General features: G+C 42.5%; 1 protein-coding gene across 1 annotated transcript; it reads right to left on the minus strand.

Moving 5' to 3' along the window:
* Window positions 1-3,255: 3,255 nt before the first annotated feature.
* On the minus strand, window positions 3,256-6,775 carry TMEM60 (transmembrane protein 60). Its single transcript, XM_027896513.1, has 2 exons — window positions 6,666-6,775; window positions 3,256-3,924 (listed from the first exon to the last, which is right to left on the minus strand). The coding sequence occupies exon 2, from the start codon at window positions 3,880-3,882 to the stop codon at window positions 3,478-3,480; it is 405 nt and encodes a 134-aa protein (XP_027752314.1). The 5' UTR covers window positions 3,883-3,924; window positions 6,666-6,775; the 3' UTR covers window positions 3,256-3,477.
* Between the last annotated feature and the right edge of the window lie 11,942 nt (window positions 6,776-18,717).

Here is an 18,717-nt window from a genome sequence, read left to right on the forward strand (position 1 = left end):
CCTGATGCTTTTCAGCAGCAAGGTCTGTTCAGGTCTAGAAGGCTCATATGGGAGATGAACTCCATCCAAACCTTAAAACAGTAAAGGTACAGTGAAAAGGTACAAATACTCTTTTCCCAACTCAGCATAGTTATTTTTACTTCAATCTTATTTAAAAGTGATGTGTTACAGGATAGTGCTATGTTTTCTGTGCTAGTAAATTCAAACAACTTATTTCTGAGGATGCAGTTATTCAGGAGCTTTATTGCTGAGAAGCCATGTTATTTGTTCCCAAAATAATATTGATGTTAAAACAGGGAACACCTGATGTTAAAATTCTGAGCTTCTGGGAGTCTCATAATTTTCACTTTCACTTTGTGTCACCCAGCTTTTAAACTGGAGAAATGTGAAAATTTCCAAGAGGTACACAAAGGTTTTCTTCTGTACTAGATGCAGATATGTCAGAAAATAATACTGATAATACATGTTTTAAATTGGTTGTGTCCCTCAGTCCTGTGCCCACTTACTCTGATATTGTCCTCCATGCCTAGCAGAGCATTTTGTGTGTGTGTACACACGTTCTTAGAGCATTCACGTTAAACTGTGTTATATGAGGGGATGTTTATGTCACATAACTGCATTTTCCCAGTATCAAATGAACAGAAAACCGGATACTGTTCTAAATGGTGACAAATCAAGAAAAGCCGTATGAATTGGTAATTGAAAATTATAGTTTCATGACCTTTCACACAGGTGCATTGAGTATTTAATCAGGTGAGAATAGATACTTGCCTGCAATGGCTGCTGAAGTGTTCAAACTTCTATAAGTGATTGGAAGAGAAATAAATTATGTGGAATGTATCTCTTCATGTTCAATAGATATTATCAGTACAGATAAATACTTCTGTTTCATTTCAGCAAGCTTTTGAATTGCAGTTTAAAACAAAGCTGCTGAAGGCCAAGTTCTCTGCCCCCCATCAGCTGCCACAGGGAGCTGAGACAATGTCCCTGTGCTCCTTCCTCAAAAGGAGTCTGAGCCATCTCGGCATCAGCCTCTCCTGTTCTCCAGCCAATCTGCTTTTCACTTGTTTTGTCCTGTCCTGTTAACTTAACTGAAGATCAGTTTGGTAAATTTTAGAAAATGTATGAGGAGCGCTGGTTCCACTCCCAAGCTGTGCCCAGTGCCTTTGAGAACAGCGTAATAATAAGCAGGTGTAATTAATTCCCACAGCAGCTTCTGGAGAGGTCGCTGTGGGCTGCAGTGTACTTTGTATCATGAATCCTTTTGAATGAAGTTCGGATGTTACAGAGAAGCAACATTGTGCACAAAAAGTAGCACAGTTCAGGTCAGTTACATGTGCTAAAAAACTCAAGTCAGAAGGGATATTCCTTTTGTCCAAGTATACCTGTAAGGACAAGGAAGGTGGAAAGTTGAGCGCTTTCAACTGGCTGGGTGTGACTTCTCTATGACACCAGCAAGAACCATCTGCTTCAGCTTTCAAAACTCACTTATTTCAAGGTTTGTAAACCTTAAAAAAACCCACAAACCCACAACCAAAACTGAACTTGTTGATCTCTTCCTATTGAATTAGAGGCAGGAATTAAAAGGAGATTTGTAATAACTGTGTGTGATTCTAGTTAATTAGAGATGCCAAACTTTCAGATAATTGTTACATCTGTGGAAGAGAAGGGGCTTATTAAGGGGGCAGAGTCATCATTCATTGCCCATCTTGCTAATAATACACCAAGTTCTAATGAGGGCAGTTCTTATTCTTCCATCATTTAAGTTATAACAATCAGTTCCCATCCCCAGCTCGGCTGAGGAAAGCTGCTCTGCTCTTTTGAGCAGTGTGGGGGTGTTTGACATCCTGTGAACAGGGCTTTTTGGATTTTTATTCTGTGAGAATCATCAGATGGGGAAGGACTGTGAGTACTCAGTTTTATGCTTGGTCCCATACCATACCCGAGGTAAGTGTATGCCTGATGCTCATAACCCAGGGCTGGGTCCATGGGTTTGTGTTATTATTTTTTAATTTTATTATAATAAAGGGGTTATAAGTATTTTGTACTTTTTTGACAATGGCTATGGTTTAGATATTTTTTGGTCTTTGTCTTGTCTTTTGTTTCCCCTTCGGCAAGGCCAACCGCTCTGAAGCAAAGGTGACTTAAATTCTTTTTAAAGACCATTTGTTACCTGATGTTCTGAACTGAGATCCATTGCCTTAGAATGGAACATGTTGTTTTCTTAGATAAAGCTCTTTCAGCAGTGTCCACCAGTATGGTTCCCCTGTATTTTTACCCATGTCTGTGTGATTGAACAGCAAGAGTCAATCCAAACACTTCAGGAAGGATTTTTTTCTCACAGAGAAGTACATTGAATGTCCATAATTAAAATTTTATCAGTGAGACACTTTGATCTCATCATGTCCTGTTACCCTAGACGGTTTTTCCTGGGCTCTTTTCATTCACTTGACATTCTTTTGTCTCTAGGAACTGTAAATGGATCAGTACTTTCAGTGTGCATGTTAATAATGTCCTAGACAACTGCTCCATTTGAATTTGGTGTTACTGTAGCTGCTGAAGAGCACTTTAGTCCACAAAATATGCTCACAGTTCCAGTTCTTCCCACTTGTTCACTTGTTACCCAGAACAGTTCATTTACTCATATCTGAGTTTGCCATTGCTCCATAAAGCCAAGGCTTCACCCCCAAAGATTTCCTATCCTCGGGCATTAAAAACTGTCTTGTTCAAGTACCACTTTGGGCAGGTACAAATGCAGCACTGAACTCACCCTGTGGCTCCAGTCTCTTGCAGCACTGGGGATTTCTCACTTGGAAAGGAATCACCATTGTCTCCCTCTGTGCTGGATCTTAGGACTGCTTGCACAGTTCAGCTACTAACCTTTTTCCCCAGGGTTAACATACTGGTTATTGGCTGTTTCAGCAGCTTAGGAAATAGTGCTTATTTTTAGACTGGCAGTAGAGTCTCGCTGTCAAAAGAAAAACCAAACTGAATCACTTTATTCCTTTCTTTGCTCTTATTTGGCAGCTGTCAACTGTTAGTGATTGTTAAAGCAAATTTAGCTCCGTATGGAAATTACTGTTACCTGGTTATTTCTTGACTTATATCATAAGTAGCAGAAAATGTCAGTCCTCTTTCCAAGGATTATTCAATGTGCTGAATACCCTGAGCAGAACATTTGTGGTTACTTTGAGATCTTCTACATGCATGTATCTTATTCCATGTAACAAATAACAGTAATCATACTAGAACAGCTTATGCTGAACAAATACTTTTACTTACAAGGGCATATGTGACAGTTTTAAAATTAAAAAAATGGAACAAGTCTACTTCCAGTCTTCAGCCTGCTCTAGATAAAGTCTCCAGCTTGACTCATTTCTAATTTGGCTTTCTAGTTTGAAGATCAAATTCATGGCAAGATGGTAATATTCTAGTAATTTGGTGCCAATCACGGGGCTGAAAACCACCTGGCAGAGCTCAGTCTCTTCGTACGTAGAAGATATTGTATCCCAGTTCCACCATCCCACCAATCAGCAGGGCCCACAGCGGGATGAACACGTAGGCCAGTTTCATGGTGGTGAATCGCTGCAGTTTGGCACAGAGGGTGAGGCAGAAGGCCAATTTCAGGAGCATTGCGATGAGGTACCAGGCTTTCTTCTTCATGTTCTGGGAGCCGTTCCGAGGGTCGAAGCCGGACTTGCACCGTCCAGCCATTTTTACAATTAACATCACTAGGAGAATTGTATCAAATATCCACACTGGAATGAAAATGAGGAACCAGTTCCACGGGGCTTTCTCATCCAACTTCAGCACCAGCATGATGAGGAAGAGTAACGTAAAAAGCCATGTCAGCAGTACTCTTTGCGCCAGGGACATTCTCATTTAAACAGCTTTGAGAGGGAGGCCTTCGCTGTCAGCAACAACCTGACAAAACAAAAGGGGGAGGGAAGGCATCAAAAGATGGCATTACACCACCATTAGGCATATTCCCTAAAGGAGAGCAATCTCTGGTTCTTGCTTTCCCTGCCTTCCAACCTCACCCACACACTGTTTCCTGGGACTTCTTCTGTAAGTACCATGCTCAGCTAAACACTGTTTGCTCCAGTTCCCCCTTCCCCTTAAGTGCCTTAAGGCAGCCATGGAACTGCCTTAATCTAAATTTGGTCTGTGAAACAAACTGGGCCTTAATCCTAAACTAGCTGTCAGACTCATTTGAGGATATTTGAATGCTAAGAATATGTTTAGATCCATCTTCCACCAGTACTGAGGCACTCATGGCTAACACTTGACATCAAACATAACAAAATAACCCCAGTAAAATGTAAACCAACTAAGGAGCAGAAGTAACAACCCCTCTGAGAGGGGGTCTAGAATTTATACTATAAAGATAAATAACTAATATATAGCAGTGAAATGGTGCTGAAATAGGTTTCTTAATTATTTTTAAAATCAGAAATTTGGTAATTTCCTTTACAACACTGACGCTCTTTCACCTGAAATAAGAACATGAGCTTTGATTTGTTCCAGATTACAAAAATATCTGAAATACTGAAAGTGAGATGTGAAGCATCTAATCCTCAGCACCAGATACTGAGGGAAGGACAAGAGCTGCTTCCCCTCTGTCCCCTCAGTGCCCCTGCCCACAAGCTGCTGCTTCCTCTGTGTTATTACCAACCCTCACAACAAATTCTGTGCTCAGATAAGCTTTGGAACCTGGAGGAGGGAAGTAAAAGTTCCTGTCTCAGCTGGTGAGGAGGTGACCTGCTGCCCAGGAGCAAGGGGATAGCCATGTCGCACACCACTAAGATTATCCTACAATTTACATCTGTGTCTCCTGATACATGGTTCAACAGATCTACTATTTTGTTCAGGCTTGGTCTAAAGTTTGAGTGGATTTGATTCAGTGATAGTAGTAGGATATCTTTTAAGGAAATGATCCAATTTTGCCTAAAATAGTCCTAAAGTTGGAGTTGCTGTGAGTGCATCCCCATTTTGTGTTGGGGCAGTTCCTTCAGCTGAACTATCCAAAAATAGGAGAGTTTAAAATAGGATTTTTAATTCACTTTTCACCGTCTCAGTTTTGCTGAGAACAGTAAAGGGTCTGGTGAAAGCCAGTTACTGGCAGGGTGGAACCAAGACCCCCACCTTCCCCTTCCTTAGGGACAAGTGAAGCTCAGCAGTGGCACTAAAGAGTCCATTGCTAAGGGGACAAAAACTCAGAGGAGGTTTAGATAGCCTTGTTCTGCCCTTGTCACAGAAACAAACCCAAACCAGCTGGCAGGTGCAGACGATTACAGAACAACTACAGAACAACTCCCCTGCCTGAAGCTTTTCCAGTATTTTGAAAACACTTCCGATATTCTCAAGTACAAGTCTGTGGCTGAGGTGGAGTCGTGATCTGAAATGAAGTTTCAATGTTCACGAGAATGTTTTTTGAAAAAACGGTTCTAGAAATCAATGCTGCAAACACTGCAAGAAGGAGGCTCTCTTGTTAGCAAAGTGGAGAAAGCAGAAACCAAAGAAACAGACTGGAAACTTGGGCCCGAAAGGAAAAAAGAAATTCAACACTATTAGAAGTATCAGGTTATCAGATACTCAGAGAAGGTGCTATCACCTGTCTCTGGAGGAAACAGGAAGCTACTGAAGATGAATTACATGGGGCTACTCAATTTTAAGGTTGCTCACTCGAAAATATTTTCTGTTTCCCAAGTGTTCAGAACCACTTTGTAACAACTGTAAAAAGCAGAGGCAGAAAACTCAGCATGGGATGTTCTGCTGCCTTTCTCAGACTTAAAAGATGTTACTGCAAGATTGGGCAGGACTGCAAGGCCCCAGGCAATTTTAGAGGCTTTTTTTTTGATGAAAACTCAACCCAAGTACACTTCTAAGAGATCTTAAAGTCCAAGTAAAGAAAGCTGCCAGATTTTGAACACTGACAGCTGGGTGCGCAGCTGACAATATGATGGAGGGTTTGATTACTTGAAGCATCTCATCATGTAGGAGATGATGGGCAGACTCTCTGCTGGAGCCCAGCTATCCCAACACCACGGACAGCACTTGGAAAAAGATGCGTCTGTGGTACAGGTCTGGCTGGGCTCTTCTGTGAGAACTTAAGGGATGTCAAAGGCAGAGAGTGAAAATAAAAAGCCTCTCAACACCTTACAGGACCCACATAATTAGGAAGTGGGAATTCTCAGTGACGAGAAACATCAAGGAGCATCACTGACCTTGCTGGAACGATCTGCATAATCGGGATGTTATGAAAGCTAATTCTGTCCTATTTAGAAGGAAAAAATTAAGTGGTGGGAAACTTACACATGACATTCAGCTCAGAGGTAATGATAACACAGATCTATACATTTAGATTTAAACCTTGAACATCGCCTAAAAAAAAAAAGTCCTGAAATTTACATTATGCTGAAACCAAGTTAAACAGAACCCCAACTCGGTTAGCTGGCATTTTGAACCGATTTAATAGGTACGAGTAATTTAACACCTAGAAAGAAATACCGCGATAGGCCCGGTTTAAAACCCTGTTCAAGCACAGTTTCGCTATTCACAACCTCGGCTCCTCCCTCAGCCGGGTGGCCTTGTCCCTCCCGGCCCCGCTCACCCGGTCGCGCCGGAGGCCCCTTGAGGTGGAAGCTGCCCCCGACCCCCGTCACCTACCGCCGGTCCCGGCGCATCCCCGGTCGGCGGGGCCCGCGCTCGGCTCAGGGGGCTGAGGGGGCTGAGGGGCGGTCGGGCCCTCCCCGCCCGCTGCGCCTCAGGGACCGCCCGCCCCCTGCCCCGCCCCGCGCCTACCATTGGGCAGCGCCTACGGCCTTCTTATTGCTATTGGCCGAAAGACGCGTCGCTCAAATCAATCCCCGCCCACCGCCCCTTCAGGCACACCCCTCCAATTTACCCTGGCCGCCGCGGCCGGCCCGCCCTGAGCCACGGCCCCTGCCGCCGATTGGTGCAGAGGTCTGTCTGTCACAGCGGCCCCGCCTCCGGTCCGCCAACCCTCCGTCAAACTCTAGCCCCGCCCCCTCGCGCTCCCGTTGGGCAGAGCTGCTGCCATTCACGACTCGGCCCCGCCCACCCCGGACAGGAGGGGGCGCTGTTTGGCCGCCGGCCCGCGCTCGGCCCCGCCCCCAGCCCCGCCCCCCCGGCGGCGCGCGCGCCGGTGGCGCGCTGTTGCTGCCGCCGCTGCTGCCCGGGCGCGCGCGCCGCTCCCCCCGCCCCCCTCCCGCCAGCTGTTGCCTCGCGCGCCTTCCCACCGCCGCCTCGCGCTCCCGCCGCCGCTGCGTGCGGCGCGCGCTGCCCGCGGCACGGCCGACGGTGAGAGAGGGGGGAGGGGCGGGGGGCACCGGCCCCAGCGCGGGGGAGCGCGGCGGGAACGGGCGGCGCGGAGAGCCCCTGAGTGCCCCGGACCGCGGGGGAAGGGGCTGGCCGGGGCGGGGGGCCGGCCGGGGCTAGGCGGCAGTGCCCGCTCGGTGCGGGGCTACAGCGCGGCGGCGGCGCGGGGCGCACATCCCCGGCGGGGCTGCCCTGGGCGGGCGGCGGGAGCGGGTCTGCTGCCGAACGCCGCCCCCGGGGGGGATCCCGGCCGGGGCAGGGGCGGGCGGCCGCGGCCTCCCCGGCGCCACGGGTCCCTCGGGCGGTGGCCGGCGCGGGGCCGGTGTCGGCGCCGCCGGGGCGCGGGGTCGGAGCGCGGCTGAGAGCGGGTCTGCCCGCCGGGTCCGGCCGGGGCTGGGGCTGCGGCCGCGCCGTCCCGTCCCGGGGCCGGCGGTGCCCGGGCGCTGTGCCCGCTCCGCTGGGTTCGCCGTGGGCGGCAGAGCCGCGGTCACGGTCCGGGGCCCTGCCCCCGACTCCTGCCTAGAGGCTCCTTCTCCTCGCGGAGCTGCTCGGGCGCACCGAGCGCTGCCCCAGTGCCCGGGTCAGGTGATGGGAGTTCTCTTCTCCTTCCCTTTAAAGGTCCTGAATTTCAGCATCTTCACAGTCACCTCTGTCCTCATCTCCCGTGTTCTTGAGTTTTACATGCCTTCCTCTTCTTTTAATGTTTTTTTCTTCATTCCTTATCCCTTTTCTTTCATTTTCCATCCTAGACCAGTGGCAACCTGACTACAGCTTGCCCTTGGTTTCCAAGCTGGGAATCAAAATGTTAGATAACTTCCCATCAATTGAAGTTTCTGCTGTCACATTCATTTCCCTGGTGTTTTATTTCCTGTTTTTTTCTATGAGAAAACAAAGGAGCTGAGGAAAATTTATTCCATTTTATTGCATTCCAGTAGAACTGTCCAGGTGTTTGTTACTTTTGGTTTTCATACAAAGTCTCTGAGTGGGTGTGATTTAGGTATATCAAATTCAGGGTAAGTTTTAGTCCTTAGTGTCAAGCTCTGTGCTTGATGTTTTGCTTTTTATTGCTTTTAGATGTTACTGGTCACTTGAAATGTAGTACTGCTGAGTTTTGCATTATGTTTCAAATTTGCCAGTGTCTTATCCATCTGTCATATAATTAACAGGAAAAAGTAATTAATTGAAAAACCTAACTTGTTGAAAGAACTTTAATTAACATTCTGAAATTCTTTGTGATGAAATGTTCCTACAGAAAATACAGCTGGTTTTACAATTTGGACTCAGGAGTTCTCTAATAGGAACGAAGCTAAATACAGTGTGTCATCAGTAATTTGTCTGCTTATATCTTCCTGTTGATGCTGTTAAACAGATGGTGGTATCTGTTTTATCAGGGAGAAGTGCATCCCTTGAAATAACCTGTTAATCCTAGTAAGTGAATCCTAATATCTTTAGCTGCACTTGGAGTGGTCAGTAAGGATATATTTCTGTTATATACATTAGCACTTGGCATGAGACTTTGTTTTCCTGGGGTTAAGAGGCTAAAAGTGTTCTGTGAATAAATCTCTGGGTTATAAATAGCTGTATATTTTTGGCTATTTCTCTAGCTCTGAAGATTTTCGTGATCTTCTTTGATTTGCCTCTTTATTTGTGACTCCCTGGAAAGGATAATCTTTTTCTCAGAAGTCCTATTTCTTTTCCAGTAAGGTGTTTATGAACCAATGTATGTACACACATCACCCCCACAGACTCCACTGTACGGTACTTGTGAGCAATTTTCATTTCTGAAGGTGAGGGCTGAGAGCAGAGCTTGGAACTGGTGTGTTTAAGATCCCGATCCATGTTTGAAGTGGAATGTTTGTGCAGTTAAATGTTCTGTTGCTATGTTTTACTGCCAGTGTATGTTTTTATTTCGGATATAAATATTACAAAGGCAAAAACACAAGCCTGAGTCACCTGAAAAAGAATTTGGAAACCTAGTTGGTTTAATTCAATGCTTGTACTAGAATTTTTTCTTCTTGTATTGTGTGGAATGTGACATACCAATACATTACCAGTAATTGTTGGGAACTCCATAGAACATTTCAGGTATTCCAGTAGAACTGGATTTCTACCAAAGCAGAGTTAGCTCAGCTTGTCTCAGAAAGTTGGTCCTAGCTGTATCCATAGCTGCTGGGCATCAGTGTGAATTCTGGAAGAACTCAAAATCCTGTAGGTTTTGAAATAGGAAACTCCAATTATTGGTAACTGTGATTATTGGTGTGTACTGGGGAGGGACAGAGGTGTGTTAAAAAATTCCATCAGTGTTGTTTGGGGCAGTTGACAAGGCAGGGAAGAGTGGAGCAGCTCTTGGAGTTGAACACTGCTGTTCCTGTCACAGCTGGCAGGGGTCACTGGAAAGCAGTGGACATAATTTCTTTCCTAATTCTCCAAAGCTACATATGCTGTCTTCCCAGACTTTTTCTAAATATATCTTCTTACTGATTTATAGTAGAAATTTTGTTGAAGAAATTTTCTTCTTTTCTCATGACCCCTGTGAGCGAGAGCAATGACAGTCAAAGACTGGGGTCTGGTTTTTTTTTTTTTTCTGTCTAGGAGGGTGTTCTTTTCATAATAAACAGCATTGTCTACAGACTCATCACTGGACAGTTTATGTGAATTTTTAGCAAGGCTTACTAAGGGCAAAAAGCTTGTACAATTACTTTCTTTGTCTGTCTTCTCCCACTTGAGTCACTTCTCAGATGATGAAACCAAAGTTAATGGCAACCAAAAGACATTAATTTTTATAACATTTTTGAAAGGTAGTGACCGAAATTAATATTCCCACCCAAAAAAAGGCAGTTATAATTGAGTCCCTTCCCGCTTCAAAAAGTGAGCAACTGCTGGGCAGTCTATGTATTAAGCTCTGAGCCATCATGGTGCCTGCTGCCACTGGCCCAGCCAAATAGTTGGGATGGTTGTTAAGATGGGTGGGGGGGCAGGGAAAAAATGATGGGTGAGGTGGAGCAGGACAATAGGGAGCCACGGGACACCGGTAAAAACAGACTTAATTGCTTCTGCCCACAGGGCAAGGTAGGCCTGCTTTTTCTGTAATTTTTTTGTTATTGTTTTATGAAGGAAACAAAACAAAACTCTTGGGATACCTCTGTCAGAGGCACTGTTCCCTCTGACTGTTCAAGGATGGTTGACCACCACATACTCAGTGATAGGTGGTGATGGGAAAAAATAAGACTTTGAAAGCTTTAAATATCATGTTTTCTCACTTGAGTTTACTGTAATGAAGTCCTTTCTGAGTGCATAAGAAATGGTTAACTGCTTGAAGAAATTATATTCAAATTTGTAAGGAGAACACAAAGAGCTTAATAAATTGCCTGTAGAGGTAAAAACAGTAATTAGAGCTATAATGTATTGCTGTGTAATGTTTGGGTATGCTCTACATGTAATCATAGAATAATTTAGTTGAAAGAGGTCATTGGAAGTCATCAGTCTTGTCCAACCCCATGTCAGAGCAGCCTCAAAGTTAGAGCAAACATGTACACATAGATAGGGATGACCATTATATTGTCAAGAAATTTGGAAATACAGCTTGGGCATGTGATGTGGTTGGTTGTTTGTTTTTTTTTACAGTTGAAGGATATTAGAGAGTTCCTAGAGCTATACTCTTATTTCTTAATTTACATGTGTAGAGGGGATCTTTCTCCAAACTTGTTTTCCACTGGGAATACTCTTTAAGTGAAACATGTAATGTTCAGCATTTAATTCTGTGCTCCTTTGAGGTGGTCTTGGTAGTTGTACTCCAGAGAGCCTAGATGGCTTCCTGGAATGAGTCCAAACATTGCATTGAACTCCCATTTGCAAATAATTTGTTGCTCTGTTCTTAAAAAATAAAATGCAATTGCAAAGTGGGAGAAGAAATTAAAGCAATATCGCATCAAATATGAAATCGTGCAAGCCTTGCATTTTGGAAGTTGGCCAGCGCCAGATGCTTTTGGGGTTTAGGTGGTTGGCAGATGCTGTCTTGGCAGCTGAACACTCTTCATGTTGATCTGTCTGAGGGACAGTTTGTTCTGTGTGTTGCTCACACTCTCTCCTTGGTATTGGCTTCTGGCCTTGGAGGGGTCGAGTTAAGGGGAGTGTTTGTATGGCCAAATACAGCCCAGTGATCTCTTTGGATGTTTTCTTGCATCCTGGGTCATGAAGCTTGAGATTCCCTCAGCTGTGTGTTGATTTTCCCTCCCCCCTTCTTGGTACTGCGTGTTTAAAAGGCTGCTTTCTTTTCGAATGGGAGTAAAGTCTTGGCTTCGGTGACTTCCTGTGATACTGACTTTAACAGTCTAATTATGTGTTGTAATATAATATTTCTCTGTTAAAAATTTGGCTTTGCTATCCTCGCAGCTCAATTAATGAATGAAGTTCCCTGTATTATTGGTAGCTGTTGTTTTCTTGACTGGATTTTCTGTATATTTCCTAAAGTTTCATTTAATTTTTTTTTTTTTTTTTTTTTTTTTTTTTTTTTTTTTTTTTTTTTTTTTTTTTTTTTTTTTTTTTTTTTTTTTTTTTTTTTTTTTTTTTTTTTTTTTTTTTTTTTTTTTCTCTTCATGCTTGCCTGTTTCAACAGGAGAGTCTTTTAAGTGGTTGGTAATTCATAGCCCTTCTCAGAACACTTCCCTCATTATTTTAATATTCTTCCAATAAAATGTGTGTGTTTCAAATCAGATTGCACAACCAATCAACAGAGCTGTACTGCAGTGTTTTCCTTGTCATTCCTCTTTTATTCAGGTGTCTCTGTTTTCTTCTGACTGTAGTATATTGCATGGAAGAGCTCCCTGAGCTGCCAAAGTGGGATTTTTGAGATACCTGTTTTTAAAGCTTTGAGTAGTGTGCATAGATAACACTTATCTATAACATTGACATGGCTGATTTTATGATGCCTGTTCATTGTTAAAGTTGATCTGTTTCTTAAGTTTTGACAATTTAAGATTGTTATCTAGAAATGTTACTACTTCAGGTTTTCTTTTCTTCTCTGAAGAGTAAAAGATAAATATAGCGAGCTGCTGGTCCTATTTACAGAAACTTCAAATTTGGAATAATAGGAGAGGACTCAGTTCACTGCATTTCAGGACTTAATTTGGGCAGTACTTCATAAAAATGCTAGTCTAATGGTCCAAATAGCGTGAGGAGGAGGAGGGGGGAAATAGTCTTAATTAGTCCAGATTAACAGTGTTAATGGTAGTGTTGTCTCCTGTGTGATGGGCTCCCAATGCTGGTAGAAGGAGGAGTGGGAGCTGGTGACTGAGGACGGGTAGTGACTGTGGTGGTACTGCCTTAGGGTGGTTAAAACTCTTTTGAAGCCTTAGTAGGCCATCCTGAGCTTTGCCATCAGTTGTGTGGACCTTACATGTCTTTAGGGAGTGATTCCTTCTGCTGGAAGTTCCCTCTTCAGAGTTCTGGCTTCCAGAAAGAATGTAGGGCATCTCAATTTATTTGTAAGCCACCCCTAGCTGTCAGCACCCGATGAAGCAGCTGTGTGATGAGTGCCTGTGTTTGTGTTTCTAGTAAAAGTCTGATGGCTGGCGTGCTTAGAGGGCTGGAAGTTGTGATTCCTGGATGCTCTCATCCTTGAGGCCTTGGGGAAGAGGTAGCCACCAGGGCATGTGTGTGCTGGATGAGGTCCTGAGTGCCTGCCTCTGTCACTGTGGAGCGCTCGGGCACGTGAAGGCTGGGGGAACATAAAGAGACCAGACTAGGAAGATTTAGTCTGAGTTCAGTTTTGGGATTAGGATGCTTATACGTGAAGCATCCTAATGCTTCCAAGGATTTGTGTGCGCTTTGCCTTGGAGTGGCACTGAATGGAAGAGCTACAGGCCAATGGTGGATGATCCAAGGAGCTCCTAGGCACCGGAGCAGGTGATCAGTAGGCCACTTTATGCAGTGTGGATGCTGCTGTTAATCTTCGTTATCCAGTTAGCCCATGGCAGTGAAGAATGTTGACTCCAACTTTTGCTCAGTGTTCTGGCTGGTTTTTGATCTGTGACAATGTTTGCTTTTCGCAGACATCAGTCTCTTTAGAAGTCTTTGACATCTCTCCAAAGGGCCTTTGAAAGTCCACATGTGTTCTGTCACTTGGTCGTGTTTATCAGTTAGTCTGACATGTTCAGAAATACTGATAGACTGAGACATGATCTTCCTTTGCAGAAACTGCTGATTAGACCCTATCAGATAGTCTTTTGGGTATAATGGTGTTCCATTTTTAATGAATGTTTTGAGGATCTTGCTGGATACACATGTAAGGCTTGTTACTCTGCAATTCCTTGTTTGGATCACTCCAGAGACTTTTTAAAGAACAGAGACCCGGCATTTGCTACTGTGTTCCTACAGAACAGTGACTGTTACAAGAGACAGCAGCTTTTTCTGACAGCTCAGCCACTTCATGCCTCAGCTGCTTCAAAAACTTGCTGGATAACTATTTGTAGAACATGATGCAAACTCGGTGATTTAGGAGTGGTTTTCAGCTTCCTGACTGTAGTCATTGAGAAGCCACAACTCTGCTGTGCAGTGCCTGGTGACAGATAAACAAGTCTTCCTAAACACAAGTCAGTATTTCCAGAGAGCAAGATTTATTGCGTTTAGAACCCCATGAAGGAGAAAAAGAGCCTAGCATTTTATTTCAAGGTGGATACTGTATTTGTTTTGTTGTTTTTTTCAAGGATTTGTTAGGGTGGCTGTGTATATAAATTAAAAACATGGTGTTTATAGATATTCTATTCTTTAATAAAGTTGTTACAGTTGTAAGAGCAGGTATATATATGCAGTATTTCAGAGATTTCTCAGTACAAGTTTGCAAATGTTTAATAGGATATGTATGTATGTGTATAGTAGATAGTACAAAAAAACCCAGGAATTAAGTAGAACAGAATTTGAGATTGACCACATACTGTGTTTAATTTAATTTTTTTCAAAGATACAGCATTTTCAGAAATGGCTTGTGGATCTATTATGCTAGCAGCAATTAATGTATTTGGATTAATGGGAATTTTGAAACTAACCTCTCTTATAGAAGATAAGCAAAATTAACTTGATTATAGTTTCCTTTAAGGGTCTGGATTTGTCTCTTTTATTAAATGGTAGAATATGTTTAAATAGTAGAAGCTTTTTGGTAATTTATAAATACTGCAACCAGCTCAAGGGTAAATTATGAGAGGTGTAGAATCCCAGATTTCTCTGTAGAAGAGTCCTTCCCCCCTTATTTTTATGAGTGAGGTATGTATGGGATTGTGTCCTGTCACTTCAAATGGAGCCATGAGCCAGTTATGTAACGAAATTAGGAACCTTGCACAGACCTTAAGGCTGAGGGCATAGATTCCAGAAATGGCTGCAGCAGTTGCAGCAACTGCACGCAATGTTCTTTTACCAGAACCTGAAATAAATCTCAGAAATCCTGATAGTCAACATTTTGTTGCTATTTCAGACAGTTGTGTAATTCCCTGGAAAATCAAGTTTTGCTTGGGAGACAGTTATTTTCTGTGGTACTTTCTTGTTTCACATGTTGGTGTGTTTGCTGTGGAAGTGAAGATGGTTCAGCTGAGCCTACTTCCCGTCAGAATTTGAAAACTGTTTCTCACAAGCTCTGTGCTACATCTGTGAGATCTTCCTGCCTGGGCTGGTAAGTAAGTGATAAAGGGCATGAGCTTATAAGGAAGAATAAATGTGCAGTGGCAGAAGTGGGATTAGATGCAGTGGTTTGTGGGCAGAATACAGAGGCCTGAGAAAGTATCAGTTTTTCAGTACCTGACATCTTACTGGAGGCACAGGCAGGCATGGACATGCTGCCAAGTCTCTGTATGTGTCATGAGACATGTTTGGTACATCTCTGTTCATGAAGTAAAGGGCTTGTTACACAGCAGCCAGCATAGACACTGATTCATATTTTGTTGATGCTGTTTGCCTGATCAACTCCTCAAACAAACACAAAAATCCCCAAATATACATCTAGGGATGTTCAGGTGGTTTTTTTTTTTTAAACCTGTTGTTTGGCGGTTTGTATTTTGGGTTTTCAGTGGTTTTGTTGGTATTTCTTCTTATTGATAGCATGAAGAGCAAAGTTTGAAAATTGACTCTCATTCATGAGCAGCATCTTAGGAATGCTGGTATCCAGCTTTAGCAGAGTTGTTGGGTATTCCTTGGCGAAAGCAAGTATGTTGATTCCTCTTTATTTACAAACTGTTATGACCTTGAATTGCAAGACAGCAACCTGGGAGGGCTTGGCAGACATGGCAGCAAGAGTACTTTTCATGCTGGTTGATGGATATGGTTCTTGAGTTAGCAGTGTCTGGTTTTTTTTTGTTTGTTTGTTTGTTTTTTGTTGTTGTTGTTGTTTTTGTTTGTTTGTTTGTTTTTTGTTTTTGTTTTTAATTTAACTTTACTTTTTTCCTTCCCTTTTACCTGCTTCAGGTTTTCTTGAGGCTAGCTTGATTGGAATATGGTAAAACTTCCACTGAAAGGTGTGAACCTGGGAGTGACAAGTTTCTCATTTGGTTGTATACAATTTGCAATTCTGAAATGCTCCTTTGAGAACAGCGATGCATAGATAAAGTACTTAAAAAGAACACTGAATGCATCACATAGTATTTGATGTTCCCTTTCAGATAGGAAATGTAGGTTTAATGGTTTACTTGTAATGTACATGAAAAAGAATGCTTCCTTTGGCACATTGCTTCAAGGGTTTAATCCTGTTCTTTGTGGCAGGGGCAGAACTCCTCTGGATTTGAGTGTGGGAAGGATGACTAGTTGTAAGTTTAGTGCTGCATCTACCTTACACTGATAACCTGCGTTGTTTTGTTACATCATGGCACAAGCAGCTCTTTAGTCGACAGTGGACGCCTAATGTGACTAAGCTGTTTATTGGGCTCATTTAGAATTAACTTATCAAACAATGTCGGCAATATGACGATAATGTTAACTTGTTTCTTGATGCTGAACCTGGAAAGTGAAGTTTTTTTCATCATTAAAGTTATTTTCTGGCTGTGCATGAGCAGGTGTAATGTTTTGAGGGAGTTTGTGCGATACGAATGTTGCTACAAAATTAGTAGTTTAGGCCGTGGGTTTAACTATTCCAATTTGTTGTCTCTTCTTACTCTACACACCAGGGAATCTTAGTGAAATTATGCCTGTGACTGTGAAACTGTAATATGGAGGATCTAATAATAGTAAAACAGGTCTATCATGGAAAGCAATTGAAACCAGCCTCTAGTATTCTCACATCTTTATGCAGCAACCTTTTTAAAACTGCCTTTAATTTACTGTGAACGTAAGTTCTTCTAAAGGTAATAAAAATCAGTAGTGTTTTTAAAAAACATTTAAAACAAATGCCAGAGTTTTGCAATTTTACTCCTGATGATGTATAGGGAATGTGCCAAATTGATCACTTCATCATTCCATGATCATAATGAGAAGGACATTCAAGTTCTTGACTCAACAGCTGGACGGTATCCTGACCATTCAGGTTGGGATTGTTGAAGAGGAAACAGGTTCCTTGAAATACTTAGTGATTCACAGTATTTACAGGCAAGGAAAGCAACTATTTGCCTATGTGCCCTTGCTTGTGTTGTATTTTTAATTATGTCCTTTGCTAGTTGACACTGCTTAAATTTGTGTATTCTTCAAAAAATTGTCATTTGTTTTCTTTGTCACTATGAGGAACACAATTTTATTCTGGACTTGTGTCAGAATTCAGATTGCTTTCACTTACTGTAGACTGTCATTTAGAAATACATGCATTTGTCTGACTAGGTTTGCCAAAACTCTGAGGATGTGAGTAAAATTTCTAAACATACTTACTTTGAATTTATTTAAATCCTTTCTTACACAATAAGCACTGCAGTACTGCATGCATTTAGCTACCTGAACACATCTAAATATAGATTTCTGTGGCCTTTAAAAAACTGCTCAATTGATTGTGAGGTGTAATGTGTACTTGCTTAAAATGGAATATGATTATGTCCTGAAATTGAAAATAGCTAAGAAACCCCACTTCTGAGTAGGGATCATCAAAACCAGATAATCTGCTTTTAGCTTTGAGGAAGTAATGAAGTTTTGATTAAAAAATATTGCTTGTTATTTGTAGCATTAACTGTGAGTTTGATGTAAATGTAATGAACAGCTCTCTTGAGTGTTACGGAGATGTTGTGATCAAGCTTTTATATTTGGATGCTCTGTCTGATCTCTGAAGTTGGGAGTATTTTTTGTGCTGCTATTAAGTCTGAAGCTAGTTAAGATTAAGTTAATCTTACGGTAGTTACTCTGCACAGGCCATTATACAACTGAGTGCTAAAGCTGGTCCCTGTCCCAGATGCGGATATGCAACAGAGAACATGGAGCAGATGGATGGGGCTGGAGGGGATGGGAGGAGGATCAGGCAGAGGAACAGGCAGTGCTCTGGTGTGCTTGTGAATGTCTCTCAGCTGCTTTGACTTGTTCACTTTTACCCAGTTGATACTGATGTGCGTGGCTTGTACAGGCCGATATCAGGATCAATATGAACTGTCAACTGAATGACAGATTAACCTGTAATAAATATGCAGAGTTCTGAAATTGCTGTGATACTTTGTCTCCAATCTGAAGTGATAAGTGATCTGTGGGCAGATGCAGAGTCAGAGCCTGGGCTGTGGCTTAAGGGCCTTGTTACCATCCATTTCTCACTCAGATAAGTTAGCTTCAGGCTGAGCCTATTAAACTCATAAAGTCTCACTTCACCTCCTAAACCCCCCAAAACCAAAAGACAAACCGAAAAAACAAACCACAGACAAATGCAAGCCCCTGAGCCAGAAACAGTGCCCAGAAATAATGAAATAAGCCTTTTCACCTTTCATTACAGTGCTGTCTCAGAATGGTTTTATATCTCTTGAAGAAAGCATGTGATATTTCCTTGTAGAGGTATTTTTACTTAGCACACACTGTTTTGAGACATCCATCCCATGATTTTGTCATATTTACTTTTGTAAGCATCATATTTGCATTTTTTATGCAAATGTGTATGCAAATATGCTTTAAATGCCACCAAAATAGACTCTATGGAGGATTTAATGTACAGAGTTTCTTAAAAATATGAAAGCCATGGATAATCTAAATAACACATTTGTTGATAGAAATCAAGGAAAACTACTTCATTATACTTGGTTTTTAGTTTTGTGATGTAATTGTTTCTTGAGGCAAAGGATTTTTGAGTGAATTGGAAAACTACTGCAAACAAAGGTTACTGCCTTTAAAATGGCTTATCCAACTTTAGCCATAGTTGACACTGTTTGAAGTCTTGGATTCATGAGTTAACCTTGGTTTCCTGAAAAATCATTGACCTTGGACAGAGAGATCAAGTTAATGTAG

The sequence above is a fragment of the Empidonax traillii genome, unplaced genomic scaffold (genome assembly GCF_003031625.1).
Source record: "Empidonax traillii isolate 1590-97213 ecotype Southwest subspecies unplaced genomic scaffold, ASM303162v1 scaffold501:size454599, whole genome shotgun sequence".
Classification (NCBI taxonomy): Eukaryota; Metazoa; Chordata; class Aves; order Passeriformes; family Tyrannidae; genus Empidonax; species Empidonax traillii.

Excerpts from the sequence above, each read along its gene's own strand:
- TMEM60 (XM_027896513.1), bottom strand. The coding sequence starts at position 3,882 with ATGAGAATGTCCCTGGCGCAAAGAGTACTGCTGACATGGCTTTTTACG.